This window comes from Microcebus murinus, chromosome 3, assembly GCF_040939455.1.
Source record: "Microcebus murinus isolate Inina chromosome 3, M.murinus_Inina_mat1.0, whole genome shotgun sequence".
Taxonomy (NCBI): domain Eukaryota; kingdom Metazoa; phylum Chordata; class Mammalia; order Primates; family Cheirogaleidae; genus Microcebus; species Microcebus murinus.
In genome coordinates, this window is record NC_134106.1 from 6749318 (window position 1) to 6770883 (window position 21566).

Sequence of the window (21566 nt, forward strand, 5' to 3'; positions counted from 1 at the left end):
ACCTTGTATGCCAGGCTGTGGCCCTTAGGCTTTACTGTAAGACTGTTGAAGAGCCAAGAAATAAAAAGTAAACAAAATAAAAGAAGAGGTTTCTGTCTTCCAAAAGAACCCTGTTGAAGGGAAGGTAAATAGGGGGAACCATTTGAGAAAATTTCTAATGGCTCAGGATTTTTTGAGCCAGGCTTTCTCAGAGAGTGTGAAGTCCTGAGTTCAAGATCTCTCTGAGTGCTAGTCGGAGTCCCCAGGAGAATGTGGGTGACCTTTTATGTTCTTATTGGGCTCAAAGCATATGTTGAGATTCACATATTAGTAAAAGAGTCCCTTTCTTTTAGAGAGAGATATTGAAATAATTGCAGATTAAATGTTATCTTTTAGGATTTAATTTCAGAATAAACCTAGGGCAGAGAGTAAGGTACAAGTGACATGGGGTAGGCCAGGAGTGTTGTACAAGGGTCATGGCACATTGCATAAGTTTCTGTACTTCTGTGAGCATATGTTATATTCTAAATAAGTATTTTAAAAAGAAGGGAGAAAAAGAAATTGCCCCCCCACACACTACTTAAAAGTGTGTACTCTAGGTTCTTTATTTTTCATGAGCTTACGCACATCATTTATTGCAGAAATTTATGCTCCTTTCAGGACTAGTCTAGGGATAAGTTTATCTTGCACAGAAGTTAATAATTAGTCCTGCTTAATTTATTACTCTTTTTACAGGATCTGAAAAAGCCATTTGATAAAGCTTGGAAGGACTATGAAACAAAAATGTGAGTGTTCTCATTTTTAAAAATATGCATAGGTAACTTGAGATTTCAATTTTAAATCAAGTTTTTATTGCCTAAAGGGATTGTCTAAATAAATATTAATCCAGGAAAGAATTTACCTAAAACCAAGTTGCTGTGGTTTGTTATGATAACAGATGCTTCCATACTTGGTGTCTGCATTCAGTGATCCTTGCTGCTTTGAACAAGTTTTCTTTCCCTTGTGCTCTTTCTATAATGTCATGAGTGTTATAGAATGTTATTTTCAGGAAGGTTCATTGAGGGAAGTTAAGGCCAATTTCTCTCAGGAAGTGGAAGTGTTTCTTTCTTTCTTTCTTTTTTTTTTTTTAATAATTTTTATTGATTTATTTTTTGAGACAAGGTCTCACACTGTTGTCCAGGCAGGGTACAGTGGCACAATCATAGCTCACTACAGCCTGGAACTCTTGGGCTCAAGTGATCCTCCTACCTCAGCTGGGACTGTAGGTTCATATCACCATGCCTGGCTAATTTTTTTATTTTTTGTAAAGATGGGGTTGCCCAGGCTGATGTTGAACTCCTGGCCTCAAGTGATCTTCCTACCTTGGCTGGAATTACAGCTGTGAGCACCACGCCGAGCTCATTTTTGTTTTTAAACACTTTCTCCATCATATTACCGTTTATGACAGTGATGCAGTTTTCAGACTTGATCTTCCTGGTGTTTTGTGAAAACTGTATGCTCTTAGCTTTGTGTCTGTTTTTCTGAGATACTGGTCCTCTCAGTTTTGTAGGAGGAGAATTTGTTCAGCAGCCATCTCCTTCAGCTTTATATGCTTGTTTTATCCACCAGTAAAGACTCTGAGGAATGGATTAATTGATTCTTAGATGCATACCCCAATTTCTCCTAAAGAGAGGACTGCCACTGGTTGACTTCAGGCAGTTATTGTGACATTTCCAATCAGTTTCTTATTCCTAGAGTGGAAAGAGTCAAGCTGGACAGAACTGAGCTAGCAATTGTTGGGAATAATGGTCTCAATTTTTTTAAATACTGGAGAAATAGAAAAAAAAATTTTTTTAATGCCTTGTATTTACTTTATAATTGCTGTGCCTTAAGCAATATGGAGTTTTCTGAGTGGAAACAAACTTTCATATGTAACTATCTGGTAAAGTAAGAGTTTAAGAAGAAAATCATTTCGGTTATAACTATCAGTATTTAAGTGGGTTTCTTGTTTGTTTTTTAAACCAGCCTTGGGTATCTTTTCAGTAGTGAAGGATCACAGAGCTGAAACCAGTGAACACCAAACTTTTGATACTTAGACTCAAATCCTTGGGAATCTTAAATTTCATACCTGAAGTTGCTTGAACCCCAAGTTTTGGAATTTCACGGGGAAGCACAGGTGGAGTGTCGGGCTCGAGTGCCTTGGAGACCTGTGCAGCCTGGAGAGGCTCCAGCCTCTTGTCCCAGGCCTGCTGGCATCTGTGTACTAGTTGCCAGTTCAGTGAAATATATGGGAAGGATCAGCATATTCCTCCTTTACAACAGGAAACCAAGACTCAGTGGTTTGCTGCTGGTCAAACAGTAAGAGAGTGATTGAGCCAGGCCAGGAAACGGGTTTCCTGATGTCCATTCATCTGCACCCCCTGCCTGCCCCGAGACACAGGAAATGCTTCTGTGCATGACTGGAGCAAGGGCAGAAGGGGGTTTCTGAAGAACTTTGCCTGACAGTCCTCTGGTTCTGAAAGGAAAAGGTTTGAAAGAAGGAGAACGTCAAATTCTGTAACATCGAGACACACGTAGATAGATTGGCGGCAGAATTACTCATGAAATCCCAGAGTTTAGGAGGAGGGAGCAGCACCCTTTAAAACTTGAAGTAATTCTAGGATAAATAAGGAGAGTAATTCTTTACCTGTTAGTGTAAAGAAGAGATTCATTTGTCCCGAGAGGCCTTGTGATATGTGACAACTAGGTTTAGAGGTCTTTAAAATTCCTGGGCAGTAGTCCCATACCTGATGATTAAGAGAAATGACCAACATCTACACTGTGTCCTTCTGCCTTTGTGGTGATGTTGGGGAGCCTTGGAGCTGTGCAGTTCTAACCCTGGGGACATCGTGGGCTCTCCAGTCACACTCCTTCCTGGATGCATGAACATGTTCAACAGCATCCCTTCCAAGGGGGCTTCTGTTTGCATTCTTAGTCCTCCAGATTGTTACGTAGCTACTGTGTGCTCCAGGCTAAAGAAACAGAGAAATTATACTTCTTGCCTGTTTTTGGACACTCCAGGCCCCTGCTCTCAGTGTTGGGGAACTCTCTGGAACCCATTTAATGGTTGTAGCCCACGTCATCATTGAACAACTCTTAAAGAACATGTTGTGTCTTCTAGTGTCTACCTTGAGGCCCTACAGAAAGCGCCTCTTCCCTTGTCTTCATGGCAGTCCTTTGTGGGTTTTTTGAGTGCTTTCTGTCCATTTTGTTAGTCTTCCTTTCTTCGGAATAAAAATTCACTGTTATTTTAAGCCCCTCTTAGCAGATATGATTTTGTGGCTCCTTTTACCCTGGTTGCTCCGCTCTGGCTGTGCTCCGGCAGGTTAGTTATACCCTGAACTGCACACGTGACGTTTGGGTAACGTCGCTCAGGCGTGAGATAAACGTGGGAAGGAGAATGAAGCTAAAAGCATGAAAAGGTGGTTTGTTTTCTTCTCCAGTGATGAGCGCTGTCATAAATCAGGGCAGGAGAACGGGCGTGGCTTTACTAGGTGAGGAGAGGGAGGAGGTGAAGACAGAGACGGGGAGAAGGTGTGGGGAGAGGAGTGGGAGGTAGGGAAGTTCCCGTGGGACTGCTTGAGGGCAGGTGAGCTCCCAGCGCTATTGCTGACGGAAACCTCTGAGGCGTGTGCAGACTTTCCACCTGCTCTGACCCAGAGGTGGGTCAAAGTAGGTGCCTAGGACGTATTTGTTGAATAAGCAGGGGGGAGGCCAAGTTTGACCTTTTGTGATGACGCTCATATCCCTCCCGTCTTGAGATGTGAGCTGAGCGTTGGTCTCAGCAGGCTGGGTATGGGGTGGCCTCGGCTGTCCAGTTCGGAGTGTCAGGTCGAGAGGCATCTTGATGAATCCTTTCTTCTTTCACATGTAGAACAAAAATAGAAAAGGAGAAAAAGGAACATGCCAAGCTCCATGGGATGATTCGTACTGAAATAAGTGGGGCTGAAATTGCCGAAGAGATGGAAAAGGAGAGGCGGTTCTTCCAGCTGCAGATGTGCGAGGTGAGACGCGGGGAAGCGGCAGGCGCCAGGAGCCGCGGCTGGCGAGGTCCACGAGACCATCTGTCTCTGACTTGAGTCAGCGCTTCAGAGAAAACACCAAATGTATTATCGGACTGCATTTGTTCCTGCACTGACATTTTCTTTTACTAGGGGCATCTTAGTCTCCTCCAGGGTGATATTAGGTTACTTTAACACCAGCCTTTTATTAAAAGTAGAGAACAATTTAAAGAATGTTCTTTCTGTCCTCATACATATAGTCTCTCAGACTCACTTCCCCTCCCTGGAACTTAGCTAACATACTTACTCCTTGTGGTTTTTTCTTAAGACACAGTCTCACCCTGTTGCCCAGGCTAGAGTGCCGTGGCATCAGCTTAGCTCGCAGCAACCTCAAACTCCTGGGCTCAAGCGATCCTCCTGCCTCAGCCTCCCAAGTAGCTGGGACTACAGGCACGCACCAGCATGCCTGGCTAGTTTTTTCTATTTGTAGATGTTTGGCTAATTTCTTTCTATTTGTAGTAGAGACAGGGCCTCTCTTCTTGCTCAGGCTGGTCTCAAACTCCTGAGCTCAAGCAATCCTCCTGCCTCAGCCTCACAGAGTGTTGGGATTATAGGTGCAAGCCACCGTGCCCGGCCTCCTTGCTGTTATTTAAATAAGGTGTCTGGGTTCCTCTTGTACCAATGGAGTCAGAGTGACCAGCTTAAGGTTGGGGGTGAGAATTCAACTGTAAAATAATCCAGCTTGAGAGATGACAGTCCATGTTGTCCTCTGTGTCAGTGTGTGATGCGTTCTGGGAAGCCACATCACCTGTCTGGAGCACTTCCTCCCAGACTCCTCCTGCTAAGGGTGGGGTGCTCCTCCAGCCCAGAGGCCCAGGTGCCCTGGGGAGCTCCTTTCTGCTCCACCCCATCCTGCAGCCTCAGCCCTGGCCTTGGGCAGGGGAGGACAGCAGCGCAATTGCTCTCAGAGCATTCGCTGAGATCAGACACCATCAGGCTTTTGCCTGCAGACTTTCTGATTTCTGTGTCTTGCTTGTAGGTGCGTGTTTACAAGTGGTGTGCAGACAGCTCCCACCTCTGCCTGAGGGTTTACTGCTCCTGGCTGTGCCAGTGAAGCTCCTCATGCAGGATGGCATTTGTTTCTGTCTCACAGCAGTGCCAACTTAGGTTTTAAATGTACAAAGTGCACCGGTGGTATTTTTGACAGGCATTGAAACTGGTTTCAGCAGCTCTTGATTCCCTGTAAAGCAGTCAACAACAAAGCTAATTCAAAGTTTGTTTGTTAATTGCAGCAGGAGCTAAGCCTTTATAAATATATATCTTAGAAATATCTTTGAGTTTTCATTTCCAGAGCAAAGTCTTAAATGAACAGCAGAGGAGAATCAGTCCCAAGAACCAGGGGTGGCAGTTGAAAGCTTTAAGGTTTGTTTTGCCTGACATTAGTAGAGCCACATGTCTAAGTATGTTTTCTGTGGCTATAATTGAATACCTGAGACTGAGTAATTAATAAAGAAAAGAAATTTATTTCTTATAGTTCTGGAGGCTGGGAAGCCCAAGGTTGAAGGGCTACCATGTCTAGGGAGTTCCTTCTTGCTGGTGGGGACTCTGCAGAGTCCCAAGGCAGTGCAGGGCATCACAGGGCAAGGGGCACATGAGAGATGGCCAAACTGGCTGTTGTAACAGACCCACTCTTGTGATAACTAACCCACCCACTCCCTCCATAATTCATGAATCCATTGATGTGTTAATCTATCCTCATGACCGGTTTACTTCCCAGAGGTCCTGCGTCTCAGTGCCGCCACACTGGAGACCACGTTTCCGACACATGAATCATACCAAACCACACCACCGCTCCAGCTTTCTTTTGGTTACTATTTGCCAGGAATATCTTTTTCCACCCTTATATTCAACCTATGTGTATCTTTGAATCTACAGTAGGTCTTTTGTAGATAATGTATATAGTTGGATCATGTTTATCTAATGTGGTTTGATAATCCCTGCCCATTAAACAATGGGTTGTTTAATCCATTGACATTTAATGTTACTGTTGATCTGGTTGGATTTACTGCTGCTGTTACTTTTTGTTTTTATGTCTTACGTCTTTTTTCTTCCTCCTTTACTGCTTTGTTTTTCATTAAGTAAATATTTAGAAAGTTAACTAAACTCAAAGGGTTATTGTAGATAGGAGAATGGATTTTTATGCACATTTTTTAAATTAATAGATCATGTATAATACTACATTCCTCACCTCCTTCATATAGTGATGGAGAAGTCAGTGAGACAGTATGAGCCAGGAATTAGAAAACTGCTGTGTGTTATACAAACACAAGGTATTATTTCATTTGTTTAAGTGCTGTAGTAGTGTTTACAAAGAATTGGGTGAAATTAGGTAGCAGTGTTTTACAAAGAGTGAATTTGGAAAGGGTGTATGTATGTGTTCAGGTTCTGCCCTTTTTGTCTTGTAAGGTTGAAATCTATTTACCTAAACTCTGCAAGACTACTTAACATGTTTACTGAATTGTGAAATTCAATCAGCATGTTGGGAGCACAGCCTTGACATGATGGGGTACTGGTTCCTCACTTGGCTCTGTCATTGCTTTCTCAATGTACGCCTTGCACTGATCACTTCTCCCCATGTCTGGGTGAGTGGATCATGTGGACTGGCCTAATCGTTTATTTTGTTGGAAACACACTGTGTAGTTGGATGTATGTAAGTCACAGCCTGAGCCGTCTGTTGAGGCAGTCCTCAGGTGTTGTGCCCAGTCTGTACTGAGCAGGCACTGATGTTTTGCAGTTTGGCAAGAGCTGTGCTGTGTGCACAGGTAACAGCACAGGTGGGCTTGCCTAACGGTGAACTTGGAGTTTACAGAGAAGACATCTGATGAAGATGTAGAAGTTGACCAAATAGTCATGGGCTATAAAGAGCTTTCTGTGAAAAAGAATATTTGAAAAACAGTTACTTGAGAACCCAACTCTGAAGTAAATTAGCTTGTCTCTGTTAAAATTAGGTTGTCTCTGTTAAAATCATTTTCAAATTGTTCGTTTCCTCGGTTCTCAAGCTTTAAATGGTTGATGTTATTCAGGTGTTTAAATTTTTAGTTGCCCAGGATCTAATTTAGAAGAGTGGCTTTTCAGCCTTTTATTTTAAAGCTGTGGAACCTTTTCTTCTAAATGAATTTTATAGAGGAATTCAGTATGTCAAATAGGTGATACAGACCTTCTGTGAATGGAGAAGGTGTGAAAGATTCTCTCTTGCTATTTTATAATTTTTAAAATTATATATACCTTTTAAGAAAATTAGTCAATATACGAAAATATATATATAAAAGGAATTAAAAATTGCCCCAAATTTTACTTACCAAAAGATAACCACTTTGACATTTAAATATCTTTCATATATCCCTATGTATACACTCATAAAAATAAAATAGATCGTTCTCTGCTGAGGCTTTATGTATTATTTTCCCTCTATAGCATGTCATGGACATCTCTTCGTTTCAGAAATTCTGTTTTATTGGCTTTCTGGCTGCACAGTATTTTTGGATGGATGCATCATACTTGATGAAAGAATTCCCCATTCGTTACATTGGGATGTTGCTATTTTTCACTTTTACAAATGAGGCTGCAGTGAATCTTGTTTTCTGTTCAGCTTTGTAAACTTTTATGATTATCTTCTTAGAATAAATTCCTGTGAGTAGAATTTCTAGGTCAATAGGCATACACACTTTAAATTTTGATACATTGCCAAACATTTTATTCAATTAACAACAAATAAATACCAAAAAGAAGCATGGAGAGGAAGGAGGACCTATAGACAGTTATTATAGGGAAAGGAAACTTCATAGCTTATAATTTCAGGGCAGCTTCCTACCTCTTTACTGGACTGCAGGCAGACATGAGAGAGCACCTGAACTTGTCCCTCCTGTTGCCCCTCCCCGCCAGCTGAGAGCCTGTGCATGGGTTAGCAGCTTTTTCAGGGACATTTCATCTCAGAGAGATGTTCTCAGAGTCCTTTACACCGTCTTCTGACAGTGGAGGAGACAGGGAATTACAGAGTCCTTGTTCTGTAAACCTGTAAGAAAGAACAAATGTATTTCCTGATGCTGCTTTTGTAGCTCCCTGGGGCTCCCTGATATCTTAGTGGTCATTAATGAACTCTCCATGTTAAAAATGGCTTCAATTCATTACAGTCACTTTTTTTTTGAGTGTAGGGAAAGTGTCTCAGGAGTAAAGACATGGTGACAAGGGTCTCAGCTGCAAAAGATTAGCAGTTAGCTTGCTAAGGAAAGGGACCTGGGACAGAAGTGTGTAGACAGGAAGGTTCAAGACGATTAGAAATCCCATTCATTCTCACCATTCTCCTCCCTCTGTGCTACTAGAATGAAGATTTCTCCTAGCAGGTTAAGATAAAATGTCTTATTACTAGGAGTTCTTGGCACTTACACAAGTAATTAATTACCTGACCATCCGATAATTCATATAGCTCCGATCCATTAATGAAAGAAACATTTAGTTATAGCATCCAGAAGATATTAAGTGTCTACCATGAGCTCTACCTACTTGTAAAAGATGTCAAAGAAGTAGAAGAGACTATCTCAGTCCTCAGAAGCTTCTGTTAAACTCATATTCTGTTTATTTCTGTGACATTTCTTTTTTTTTGTTTTTTAACAGTATCTGCTGAAGGTCAATGAAATCAAGATTAAAAAGGGGGTGGATTTACTGCAAAATCTGATCAAATATTTTCATGCCCAGTGCAAGTAAGTTATTTTTCTTTGTTACGGATGATATTTTAGATGTTTCTCTGTGTATGGCCACTTCTGGTAGATCTCCATAGTATGGAGAAAAGTAAACACTCGTTTAATAATCTATAGTAAAAGGAATGAAGTGCTGATGACTGCCACAACATGGGTGGACCTTGAAAAGATGTGCGAAGGAAGCCAGACACAAGAGGCCACCAGTGTACGATTCCATTTATTTAGAAGGTCAGGAATAGGCAAGTCCATAGAGACGGAAGACAGATTAGTGGTTGCCACAGCTCGGGAGAAGAAGGAAATGGGAAATGACTGCTGATGGTCTAGGGTTTCTTTTTGGGGTAATGAAAATGTTCTGGAATTAGTGCTGATGATTGTACAACTTTGTGAATATACTAAAAACTACTGACCTGCATAATTTAAAAGGCTGAATATTATGGTTTTAGAAGATTAAAAATTAACGGTATGTATACAATATAAAATTTAAACTCTACAGTAATCATCAAGTATGTTTATTTTTGCTCTTTTTCTCGAGGGGAAAACTAGTTGATCTGTCCCATGATTCTCAGATATTTTTTGTTTGTTAAAAAGGAAATGATATATGTTAATGCGGTATGTTAAATTAAGAAAATGCTTTCATGTATCACTTATCCTGTGGGGCCCATGTCTGCGAAGAACAACGGAAGGTGTCAGTAGAAGAGAAACTTCCATGCTCAAGGACTGCCTAGGGTACTCACTCAGCGTCAGCCCTTCACAGCCTGGCCCTCATCAGCTGTCCTGCTTCTGCTCCTGGGCCTCCGTCCCTGACAGAAACAGGCCCCTGGCTCCTCCAGTCACTCACCAACAAACTTGTACTGAGCACGTGCTGTTTGTTAGGCTCTGTCCTAGGTGCTGGAGATAAAGTGATATGTGCTCCAAGAATTGGGAGTTGAGCTTCAGCAAACACATTTATAACTGGACATTTACTAAAGTGGTAAAAAGTGTAGGAATCTAAGAAAGAATATAATAGAAGGGAATTTAGGGAAAGATTTAGTATTGGGATTTTTTTCTATTTTGTTCCCTGTTGTCTCTAACAGCCAGGACACACAGCCAAGCCAGGGCTCACAGTAGGTACTGAGGTGCTACATGAGCCCCAGGCCTCTTGGAGGAGGCAGTGTTCTGAAATCTGAAGGCTGAGGAAGAGCCTGGCAGTTAACATTCTGAGGGAAGTGGGGAAAGAACAGTCTAGGCAGAGTCAAAGTCTTAAAACAGGAAAGATGGCAGGGTGGTGTAAGCATAGTGAGTGAAGGGAGAGTAGCATGAAATGAAACTTGATAGAAAAGAGACATGGATGGCCTTAGATGTCTTGTTAAAGTTTTTAGATTTTATCCCAAATTTCTTGGGAAGCTCTTAAAAAGGGTTAAGCAGAGGACTCATTTGTTTAGAGCTCCTACCTACCATGTGCCAGACACCTTAAGGTTCTGAAGTTCTTACCGTCACGGACCTTAGTTTCTAATGGGGGATGCGGGAGACAAGTAGGAAACACATGGCCAAATATTTAGCTCAGATTTTAGAAAGGCAAAACAGTGTGGTGAGAGAGAGAACGGTGGTGTTTGGAAGCAGCTTCTGGAAGGCTTCTCTGCTATAACAAGGTTACTCTGCGTGTTGTGGAGAAGAAACCATCTGGGGCAAGAGTGGATGTGGGCAGCTGGGCGTGGTGGCATACGACTATAGTCCCAACTACTGGGGAGGCCGAGGTGGAAGGATTGCTTGAGGCCAGGAGTTTGAGACCAGGTTGGGCAACACAGTGAGGCCTCGTCCTCTTAAAGAAAAAAAATTAGCTGAGTGTGGTGGCCTGTGTCCCAGCTACTCATGAGGCTGAGGCAGAGGGTCGCTTGAGCCCAAGAGTTCAAGGCTGCAGTGAGCTGTGATCACCCCACTGCACTCCAGCAGAATGGAACTATGTCTCTTTAGAAAAGAGGATGTGAACAGTCACTTAGCTACCCAGCTCCTGTCCCAATACAGTACATAGAGGACAGTGGGTTAGCTGGACTGGTAACAGTGGGGGGTGGAAGGTGTGGACTGATTTAGAAAATCTTTTGGACATTGAATTGACACATCTGTCTACCTGTTTACCTCTCCCTGAGCAGACCATGTCTCAGGCCAATGGACCTTGTACACATTGTTCCTTTTCCTAGAATGTCATCCTGTTTCCTCTGTGCTCTCCCTTCTTCTGATCTTCCTAACACCTAACTCATGTATCATTTCCACTGTGCAGTCATTCTTGTCTTCCCGGTGGAATTACTTTTCTGCCTCCTGTGTTGCCACCACACTCTCTGCATGTGTCCATCCTCTGTGTCACATCTCTGTCTGTCTCCCACTGAACTACTTCTTAAGGCACCATGTCGTTTATTTATTTTTTCCTATCTACATTGCATGCCATATTTACCTGGGACATATTTACAGCAGTGACTTGCACTTTTGAATCAAACTGAGCTCTGCTTTGGAATTCTTATCACAGCTTCGATGACATTGCATGAGCAGTTGAGGTCAAACTGCAAAGGAAGATGTGCTGAGTGGTTCATCCTAGAGCTCCAAGCTTGGAGAAAGTCTCAGAGGGTGGAAAAGACCTTGAATTTGTGGAATTGTCAAGATGAATTCTTTTATAAAGACTCAAAATTCTAACTTTGTGATTAACATGCAAATTACTTCTTCAGTTCTTATCCATATGTGAGGCAATTTAGGAAGTGGGTTGCTTCCTTGCTGATATTTTATTTTTAAGAAGAAGCTATTCTGGGATTTCCTTTTTTTTTTTTTCTTTATTTTGCCCAAACTGATCAGTTGGGTAGCAACAGACCACTTGTGGAAAAGTGAACTACTTGGCCTTTTATGGACATGAGCTGGGTAACCTTTAAAAATATGAATCTTCCATTACTTCCTTTTTGGATGATTGTGTGTGTGTACACTGCGTGCTCTTCAAATCAGTTGAGCAGATTCAACTTTTTTAATTCATATTTTGGGGAAAAAACGTGGCTTCTGAGTGACTCAGCTCCTGGACGAGAGGAGCTGGCAGGTGTGTGTGCAATTTTATATGTGGGAGTGCTTCATGTTCCCTCATTGAACACACCCAGTCTCCACTTGTCGCCCCAAAAGCACCGTGTCGCCCGAGGGGTGCAGTGCCCTGGTGGGCAGAGGCTGCCTGCTCAGCCAGTGCTGCTTCTGCTCACTGCTGTTCTCCGCAGGGTGGAGGCCACAGTGTACAAGCCAGATCCTAGGAGCCGTGTTTGGGTGCTCATCCTTAAAACTACTTAGATATGCATTATTTGGCTTTTGACTCATTTTTGCTTTTTACTTTAAGCGTTCTTGAAGAATACTTTATGTTCTTTGTCTTATTATTTCATTTAAGAAAAGAATTGACATCTCTCCTTCATTCCTGGAATATTCTGAAAATTTGTCTTATCAGCCTTTGCTGTTGAAGGTTGAGGATCCTGTTCTTTAATGGAATCTAGAAATAGGGCAATCCTTAAAACAGTAATAATAACACAAACAAAGATGGCCATGTTCTCAAAGGTGGTAATGAGTGTGGAGGTGACGAGTTCTCCAATACCTGGTGAGAACTACTGTGACCAGCTGTTGCTCGGTGCACTGGGGGTACAGAGTTGATGAGACTGAGCCTTGGGGCCCTGGAGAAGTTTGCTCTCAGGACAGGAAAGGGCAGACCGGTCAGTAGACACCAGGAGAGGACTCAGCATGGTTCGGTGGGGCCCGAGGGTGGGAGAGGCCACCCTGTGTGGTGGGACCTTGAAGAGTGCATCTAAGTGGACATATTTTAAATGGGTTGAGAATTTGGTGAGGCAGGCTAGAAAATGTTTAATAGGAAAAAAAATTTGATTTGATAATGTTGATGGTAAAATTCTTTGACTGAAGCTTAGAAAAGTGTTAGTGGGCTCAACTTAAGAAAATTTGCCAGGGACTCGAAGAATGTATTGGTGACTGCAGTTATTTAGCAAAGCAGTGGCACTGCTCCTTGACACCCTCTCCACCCCTGCAACCCACACCAGGGCTTACTGCATTTTGACAAGGATTGTACAGAAAGACAGGGGATTTGAAAATCAGAGGGAGAGGTTTTTCAGGTGGATAGATGTTTAAGATGAGCTTAGGCTATTGCAAAGGTGAAATCTAAATCTAAATTCATATTGTTGTTCCGAGTGTACCACCCAGTGTCTTGTTGGAAACTGTGTGACAAGAAACATGTCTCGGAGCACCTGACTCCACTACAAGGTGCTCTCACCATAGGGAGAGTTGCCAGGTTGCAAAGGTTCTTGGAGCTGAACACCTGTTCCCTCTCCCCAGGGGTATTTTTGTGTTTATCTCCTGTAATATTTTTTCTACTTCTTATCTTAGTACTATCTTTCTCGTGTTCTCTCATTCTCGTTCTCTCTCTCTCTCTCTCTCTCTCTCTCTCTCTCTCTCTCTCTCTCTCTCTCTCTGTCTCTCTCTCTCTCTGTCTCTCTCTCTCTCTGTCTCTCTCTCTCTCTCTCCCCCTCTCCCTCCCTCCCTCTCTCCCTCTTTCACAAGAATTTGAACTTACTAAGGAAATAGTTACATAAAGAAAAAAATGGAAATAAAATATAAGAACCAGATGAGTTCATGACAAAAGGGAGAAGCTCAGTTTCTCATTCCTGCATTCTGCAATTGTCCGCACAAATTTGCTTTTTTCTTTTTTTTTTTTTTTCTTCGAGACAGAGTCTTGCTGTGTTGCCCAGGCTAGAGTGAGTGCCGTGGCATCAGCCTAGCTCACAGCAACCTCAAACTCCTGGGCTCAAGCAATCTTCCTGCCTCAGCCTCCCGAGAAGCTGGGATTACAGGCATGCACCACTGTGCCCGGCTAATTTTTTCTTTATATTATTAGTTGGTCAATTAATTTCTTTCTATTTATAGTAGAGATGGGGTCTCGCTCTTGCTCAGGCTGGTTTCGAACTCCTGACCTTGAGCAATCCGCCCGCCTTGGCCTCCCAGAGTGCTAGGATTACAGGTGTGAGCCACCGCACCCGGCCAAATTTGCTTTTCAATTGAAAAGAAGCATGCAGTACACTCTGGCCACTGTGCTGGGAGTGGACGGCGCAGAGATGTGTAAGTCCTGGTATTTCTGCCCTAACCATGGCAGTAGACTGTGGCTAGAGCATGGTAACACTCTGACTCAATTGCTGTGCCAGCTGCATATCCTACAGGGTGTCCCAAAAGCCACCATACATAGGGAAAATGGGAGATTGTAACTAACTGTACCTTATTTACATAATATTCATTACAAAATTTTTCCTTCGTGTGGAGACTTTTGGGACACCCTCTGTATTCGGGGGTGGGGGGAACAGGTAAAATACAGGAAAAGGAATATAAAATAAAGAATTATGTGTATATCTAAAGATTAAGTAAGAACGTTCTAACAACCCAGGCTCCATAGCACCTAATAACTAGCTGGTAATGGTACATAACCCACGTCGTGTGTGTGAGTTTTCCCTCTCCGTCCTCCTCGGAATTACTGTATTCCGTGTCCTGCTGCGCTGTTTGCACAGCCCCTTCGCTTTGTGACATCCTTGGTATGGGGAAGTCCCACAGGGCCATTGCTGGGATTAAAAGAAGTAAATATCACCTCACATGGCACGTGTGAAACCCAGGTCACTTTTTAAAGGTAGTCTTCTTGGTATCCAGTGGGGGAAGAGTGGGGGAAGTTGACAACTCTCTTTCCTTTGTTAGTTAATTTCTTCATTCAGCAAATACTGTGTGCTTGAAATGTGCCAGATTTTGTGGGTACTGTCCCTTCCCTCATAGAATTTCAGATTTAACGGGAGAATTATATTTTAAATAACCATAGTCACGAATACATAGTGCAGTTTTGGTAGGCGTTTTGAAGGAAAATGTGAAATTCTTGGAGAGACCGTAAGGAGACCTCCTTCAAAGTAAGGGATTATATAGAAGGCCTCACTAACAAGGTGCTATTTAATGTAAAACTGGAAGAATGAGTGGGAATCAGCCAGGTGACACAGATACACTGCAGGGAGAAGCTTGCAGAGAACAAAACCACATATGCAAAGGGCCTGAGGCAGGGAGAATTTGGCAGCCATGGATGAATAGAGAGAAAGCCAGTGTGTCTGGAACCAAGTGAATGAAGGGAAGAATGGTGTGGATTGAGGCTGGAGCCATAGGCAGGGGCCACATCACAGGTACTGTCAGCCTTGTCATGTTGTGAACTTTCTCCTGAGATCATTGAGAAGTCTTTTCTTCATTCCTCTCAAGTGTGAAGCACAGCACACTTCAGAGGCAGTGCTGAGCACGCGCCGAGTCGCTATGGAGAAACCTGTCTAGCTTCTGTTGTATTTCCTGAATCATTTGTTATGTATGACCTTACAGCACTGTGTTCACAAGTTCATCGTGATCTCAAGTTCTCCATCCATGGTTTCCTACTCTGCCCACAGGGATCACAGCCGTTCTTGTGCATCAGAGTTGCTCGTTCTTCTCTGCCTGCCTTCTCTTTTCCACTCAGCTGTCGCCCATTGAGGATAATCCCTTAGTGCCTTACTCTTGTTCCTTCCATCTGGATGCTCAGAGACTCCTGAATCCAAGCCCTTGCTGTCTTTTGTCAGTAGAATCCTCTTTCCCCTTATAGATATCAAATACTTAGGCTTATTGCAATTCCTTTTCTAGTCACTTCTAATTTTGAGTGTCATTTTATTCTTGGTTTGCCTGGTATTTTTAAAGTTCTATTCATGCAGTGTTTTCCCCCAGGAATTACATGACTCTAGTCACTTTCTTTTAAAGAAGTTTTTTCTCCATCTAACAAAATAGTTTTCTCTTTCATATATTGCAATCTCTGTTTTTCCCTTTCCCCCCTAGTTTTTTCCAGGATGGACTGAAGGCAGTGGAAAGCCTCAAACCTTCAATTGAAACACTTTCAACAGATCTTCACACGGTGAGTAGCTTCCCTCCCATAGTGGTGTTGAAACAATTTTTATGCAACAGACATTTTCATTTAAATGTGGCTTCTGTGTAATCCTGTGTCTGCATACCATGCTACCCAGGAATAGCCTTGTCATGCCGCGTAGAGCGTGGAGTTCCCACTTCTGTCCTGTCTTGGTTGGAGGGAAGGGTAACTCACAAGGGAGGCAGGTGCCCCGTTTGTGTGCAAATGCCCATGAGCAGTAATGTTTCTCTGTGCCTCAGTCTCCATTTTCTGTTTTGTTCATTTTTCTTTTTTTTAAAGATCAAACAGGCCCAGGATGAAGAAAGAAGACAGTTGATACAGCTTCGAGATATTTTGAAATCAGCATTGCAGGTTGAACAAAAAGAGGTGAGAAGATTTAATTTTGAAATATCACTGTTTTATCCCTGCAGCTTGGAGGCTTTGGGCCTGGTGAATGTGAATGTCGTGTCTTCTAGAAGCTCATAGTTCACTGCAAGGCTGTGTCAAGGAGCACTAAAACATTTAGTATGTTCTCTAAATTTAGTTCTATAAAAACCATCTTTTAAAATATGTTTCTTTTGGAGGGGAAGCATTTACTAGAGGCATGGCCTTAATGGCAATGTGTAAATGTTTTTTGCTCTCTCACTTGCTAGATGTGTAGCTTTAGTGGCTTCATCACAGAGACCACATGTCATTCGTGCTGTTTATTCTGTAGCTGGACCTTATGGTTTCCCTGCCCTGATGTGCTTAATACTTGGCCTTTGTCCCTTTGGGCGTAGGCACGCAGTGGATGACCATCTGGGGCTCCTCCAGCCCTGGGTTGTGTTCTGTAAAACCCGAGGAGCTCGCTTTTCTTACAGCTGCATCCTGATGGGCAGAAGTCCTCACTTTGTCTCGCATCACCTCCTTTATATAATGACACCCGTGTGCTAATGCATTAGATAATAGTTTGTGCTTTGGAGGGCTCATTAAAAACCATTAAAAATTACATTTTAAAGATAATTATATTTTCACTACAATGTAGGTATTATAATGTGAATTCAACATAAATTCACTCCCTTGTCAATAAAAAGAATGTGTCTAATCATATATATAGATTTTAGATCAATTAGTGAACTACTTATCAGAGCTTAAAGTTTACTTGTGGTAGTTTGGTGCACTCTATTTTGTTGTAAGTTCTTGTACTATAACTGAATATTGTTTTTCTCCCAAATGCATTTACCTTTTGTGACCGAAGTCTAGGAGAGTAAGTAGTTCAGTATTTTAATTAATTGGAGAATTCTGCATGCTTTGTTTATGAATTTCAATATCTATCTGTCTATATATATATATATTTATATATATATATAATCTTCCTAGTATATATTAATGGCTAGTAGCATTTTTAATTTTAACCCCTCCTCTTTCATTGTAGTAGATTTGTTAAAGGCTAAAAAGACTTTGCATTACGAATATTAGTGAAATGGACATCTTCCAGGTTTACAGTTTATACTTTTGCTGCCATTCCTTCATGAAGATGAAGCAGCTCCCCCTCTCCCCGACGCCCCCCCCCAACACACACACACACACACACACACACACACACACACACACACACACACACACACACACACGGCTGAATCCTACATACCCTTCTGGTCTGAAGCCCTGCCTCCAGAGCGCTGCCTCTGATGTTCCCAGCCCACAGTGACCTGAGTTCACAGAGCATGTTCTGACTGAAGCACTCATTCCAATCTCAGCCTATTCCTTTTTAGATTGTTGGCTGTGTCTTAAATGCACAGTTGCCTTTTCTCCAGCTAGACCTCGAGCAGCCTGAGGATGCCCCTGTGCCGCCCCACTCATTGTGTCGGCTCTTGGTAATATGGGCTGACTGAGTGAGACCTTGCAGAGCAAGGTTACGTGTAGTGCCAGAAGTTACCCACAGCATGCTGACTTCCTCCTAGACTAGAAGAATATGTGTCCTGCCGCTTTGATATTCCCAAACGTGGAATATAAGCACGAAAAGAAAAGGGAAGAAAAAGAACTTGAAGTACAGAGCAAATAGTGGCCTAATTGAAAGTAGAAGAGGAGTGCGGGGTGGGACCCGGCGTGCCATCCAGGCAGGTGCTCCCCAGCGCCCTGATGGACGTGGCTGAGAGCCACTTTGGTCTGAGCAGGAGGATCAAACCCATGAAGCAAAGCTCAGGTTTCAAATAAGGAAGAGCAGCTGCTGGAGTGGAGTTGCTCTCTGGGTACAGTGCAAGGGCCGTGTTTGCTTTGGCTGTGCGGAATTAGGAGGTTTAGGAAAACTGACTGTTGGGAGAACTGGTTGCTTAACAGCTTTGCATAAAAGTATTACAGATTTACCAGCACAGACCAGAAGTCTTTTATGGCTTGTTGGTTTTTTGTTGGCCAGCCCGTCTGCCCTGACTGCACAGAGGGGTCAAAGGAACCTTCTTTACTGGTTCTCTCTGGCTTCATGTCTGGCCGGCTCCGTGCCAAGACCTAGCTCACTGGTCTGCTGTTGTCGTTGTGTTTTCTGTGTGTCATGTCTGCATTGCTTTTTGGTGAATTCAGTGAATTGGACAATCTATGAACACAGCTGCAAGTAATAAGCAAATGTTTATTCACATTTAAATTTTATGTGTTTTAAAATGATTTTTATGATGGAAGTTCCACTTGTGTTCCTCTGATTACAATGAGAATTGACCAGGCGGGCATTGTTTAGGCTCTCATTCCCTCCAGTTGGCTTCTTTTCTTCTGTGACTTAGAAAACCAAAGGTGTTAGATGATTTTTATTCAGTGTTATAAAAATTCTAAGTCTGACTGTTTAGTAGATAAAAATCAAGTTATGTGCCTGAGTGGTTGGTAGAAGCCAGTGCTCCTCACTCTCTTCCGGTAGATCTCAGACATCAGTCATTTGAAGAGATGAAGAGTATGGCCATTACAGTGTGGCCATACTCTGTGTGGGCTATCAACATCATCATCTTCTGCCTTTCCCCCATCAACATCATCATCTTCTGCCTTCCCCATCCCACCTGCATCCATCTGTTTGGAGCTCTGCTTGGACAGACCCTGCTGTGATGCTGGCAAGTCCCTGCCAAAGTTCCTGCCATTACAGTGTGGTGGCTTCAGGCTGCTTTTCTTTGTCACCCTGTGGCTATGTGCTGGTGTGGAGACTGTGCCATTGTGGTCCCAATGACCCCACACCTCCCAGTCACCTGACATTCATGCTTTGTTGTTGATATTTTCTGCTCTTCATAAAGAAGATACTACTGTTTGATTTTTTCATTCTTTTATTATGAAGATTTTCACACTTACAGAGAAGCTGAAATATTGAACACCTGTGCATGTACCATGGCGTTTGACTTTTGGGAAAGACCCCATCTGAAAAGTTAAAACCCTCAGTACTGCTAATTTTGCATGATCTTCTTCCCCCATCAACATCATCATCTTCTGCCTTCCCCATCCCACCTGCATCCATCTTGGAGCTCTGCTGGGACAGACCCTGCTGTGATGCTGGCAAGTCCCTGCCAAAGCCCAGTCATTGTTGTGCAGGCTCTTCGCTGTTTGATGTTGAGAGCCCAGACTTGAGCTACTGGGGAGGGTCAGGCTCTGGGGGAGGGTCTCGGCAGGTCCAACTGCTGAAACCACTGTGATTTTTCACTCTGCAGATCTCAAATATGGTCTGTGCATCTCTTCTCTCTCTCTCTCCCCCCTCCATTCCCTACCCTGTCCCCCCCTTCCTCCTTTTCAAGCATCCTGTCTAGTAGGATGTGGTTGAATAGCTTGTGCCATCCAGGTAGCAAAGGTCCACTGCAGCCATAATTTTCCTCTGACTCTGGCTTTCCTGTCTGGGTTTGCCAACTTTACCTTGCCCAATTCTGGCCTCAGTCAGAAACCTCCGCAGGTGACCACTTGTTGCCTCCCCTGCTGAGCTCCTGGATGGCCTGGCTTGGTCGTGGCCTTCATCAAGTTATGTGCCTGAGTGGTCGGCCTCAGTAGAGGACCTGTTCATTGACTCACACATTCAGCTACCCTTTTGTCCACTGTTTCTTTAAACCAGCACTGCACATACCCCATAATAAGATAGACACAGTTGTCACCTCTTCAAGGGCCCATGATCTGGGGTGGGGACAGAGAGGCAATTAGGGGCACAGTGTGATGAGCACTAATGCAGCTCAGCTCCAAGAATTGGTGTCTGCCTGGTGTGGGATGGGCAGGTGCTGTTGGGAATGACTTCCCAGAGGCTGTGATGCGTGAGCTGGGGCTTTGGAGGATGATTAGGAGTTAGCAGAGTCCCAGGAGGTGGAGACAGGTAGTTGGCCTGCGTAGCTGTCTAGTGGAGCAGAAGAGCATGGATCTTACTGTTTAAATCTTAGGTCTGCATTTTGGACCTCTCTCCATGCCTTGGTCTCTTCACCTGTACAATAGGAATTATATGGCTCACTTCAGAGGGTTGTTAAGAGATCTAAGAGATCCTTTCTGATCAACTTAATAAACAGGAACTAGTTCATCCATTCATTCATGCATTCAGCAAACATTGAGCTCTTTGATGTTGAAGATACAGTAGTGACCAGAAGAGACCGAATTCCCTACCCTTATGGCGTCACACTCTCAGTGTTGAACAGGAATGGGTTCTGCTGCTGTCTCCAATATGACCCTCTGCCCACATGGCCTCCTTATAGACCTGTCCTCTGTCCTCATGGCGCTGACCACTCTCTACTCCTGCCTGCTCGGGTCCAAGGGCGCCCTGTGCAGCTCCAGGCTCCTCCCCCTGCCCCTACCTTGCTGTGTCCACGCACTGGGGAGGGACCTGCTCCTCTGCTGCCAGGGCATTTCCAGCTTGCCTCATTTTTCAGGTTTTTCCAAACACTTTTCAAGTGTGACCAGTAATCCTTACAACCACCTTGCAGGGCAGGCAGTATTCCCTCTTGTTTACAACTTGAGTCTGAGAGAGAGGATATATGTGCTTGCTGGGGCTCACACAGTGGGGGTGGAGCCAGGATTTGGAGCTTGGTCTGTTCCATGTCAGGCCTGTTATTGTTCAGCTATGTCATGTGACTTTAATATATCATGTCAGAGTCTTTTAAAAATTATCCCGAAATAACGGAGAATAGGTGGTAATGAGATTTGAAAACACTATTCTGAGAGCAGCGCTCGCGGCTTGCTCAGCACGTGGGTGGACACACCTGACACACCCTCGGAGGGTGGGGACGAGTTGGACATCACAGCCCTCCCCAGGCAGAGAAACTTTAAGCCTCCAGAGATGGCTCCTCGACAGATGAGTCAATCACAAGAGTTGTCTGAACACATTTTCTGAGAAGTGGACAGAGTGTAACAGTTTTTATGATATTCTGGAGTGGTAGACAGCTCAGAGATTATTCTGATATTATGAGTAAAACTGTGTAAGATATTTGTAATACAGGCAACACCACCCTTTTCCTTCCATTCCTGAAGATTTCAGATACTGAGTCCACTGTTCACCTGGGCAGATCCTGTCTTGGCAGGAACAGGCAGTGCCTGGGACCTGAGAATTGGTCTGGAGGATGTATGGACATTGATAGAATTTTATGAGAGCCTTCTGAGGTTCCTTAAGGTGCCTGCTTAACCTGTGTCCTTCAGACTCACAGTCTCCTCACATGGAGGCACTCAGTCAAGTCTTGGTTGTCTTTGTTCCTCTTAGGGAAGTACAGAGAGTGTTGGAGAGTCTGTGAGCATCAGGGCAACTCTTGGCAAGTTGCCTTTCTTATCTGTTAGGTGGTTCTCATGTTCGTTCTCTCTGTCTCTCTGTCTCTCTCTCCCTCCCTCCCTCCCCTTCTCTCCCCCTCCCCCTCCCTCCCCTTCTCTCCTCCTCCACCTCCCCCCCCCCTCCCTCCCTTCCTCCTCTTGAATTGTATT

At 43.6% G+C, this 21566-nt stretch overlaps 1 protein-coding gene across 2 annotated transcripts in view; it reads left to right on the forward strand.

Moving 5' to 3' along the window:
• Window positions 1–21566, forward strand: part of ASAP2 (ArfGAP with SH3 domain, ankyrin repeat and PH domain 2) — a 179906-nt gene that overhangs the window by 100070 nt on the left and 58270 nt on the right. For both annotated transcript variants that reach the window (XM_012785687.2, XM_012785690.2), the window contains exons 5-9: window positions 715–764; window positions 3872–4001; window positions 8670–8755; window positions 15620–15695; window positions 15987–16073. In XM_012785687.2, the coding sequence (XP_012641141.2) occupies window positions 715–764; window positions 3872–4001; window positions 8670–8755; window positions 15620–15695; window positions 15987–16073 (429 nt within the window). The remainder of the gene's footprint in view (window positions 1–714; window positions 765–3871; window positions 4002–8669; window positions 8756–15619; window positions 15696–15986; window positions 16074–21566) is intronic.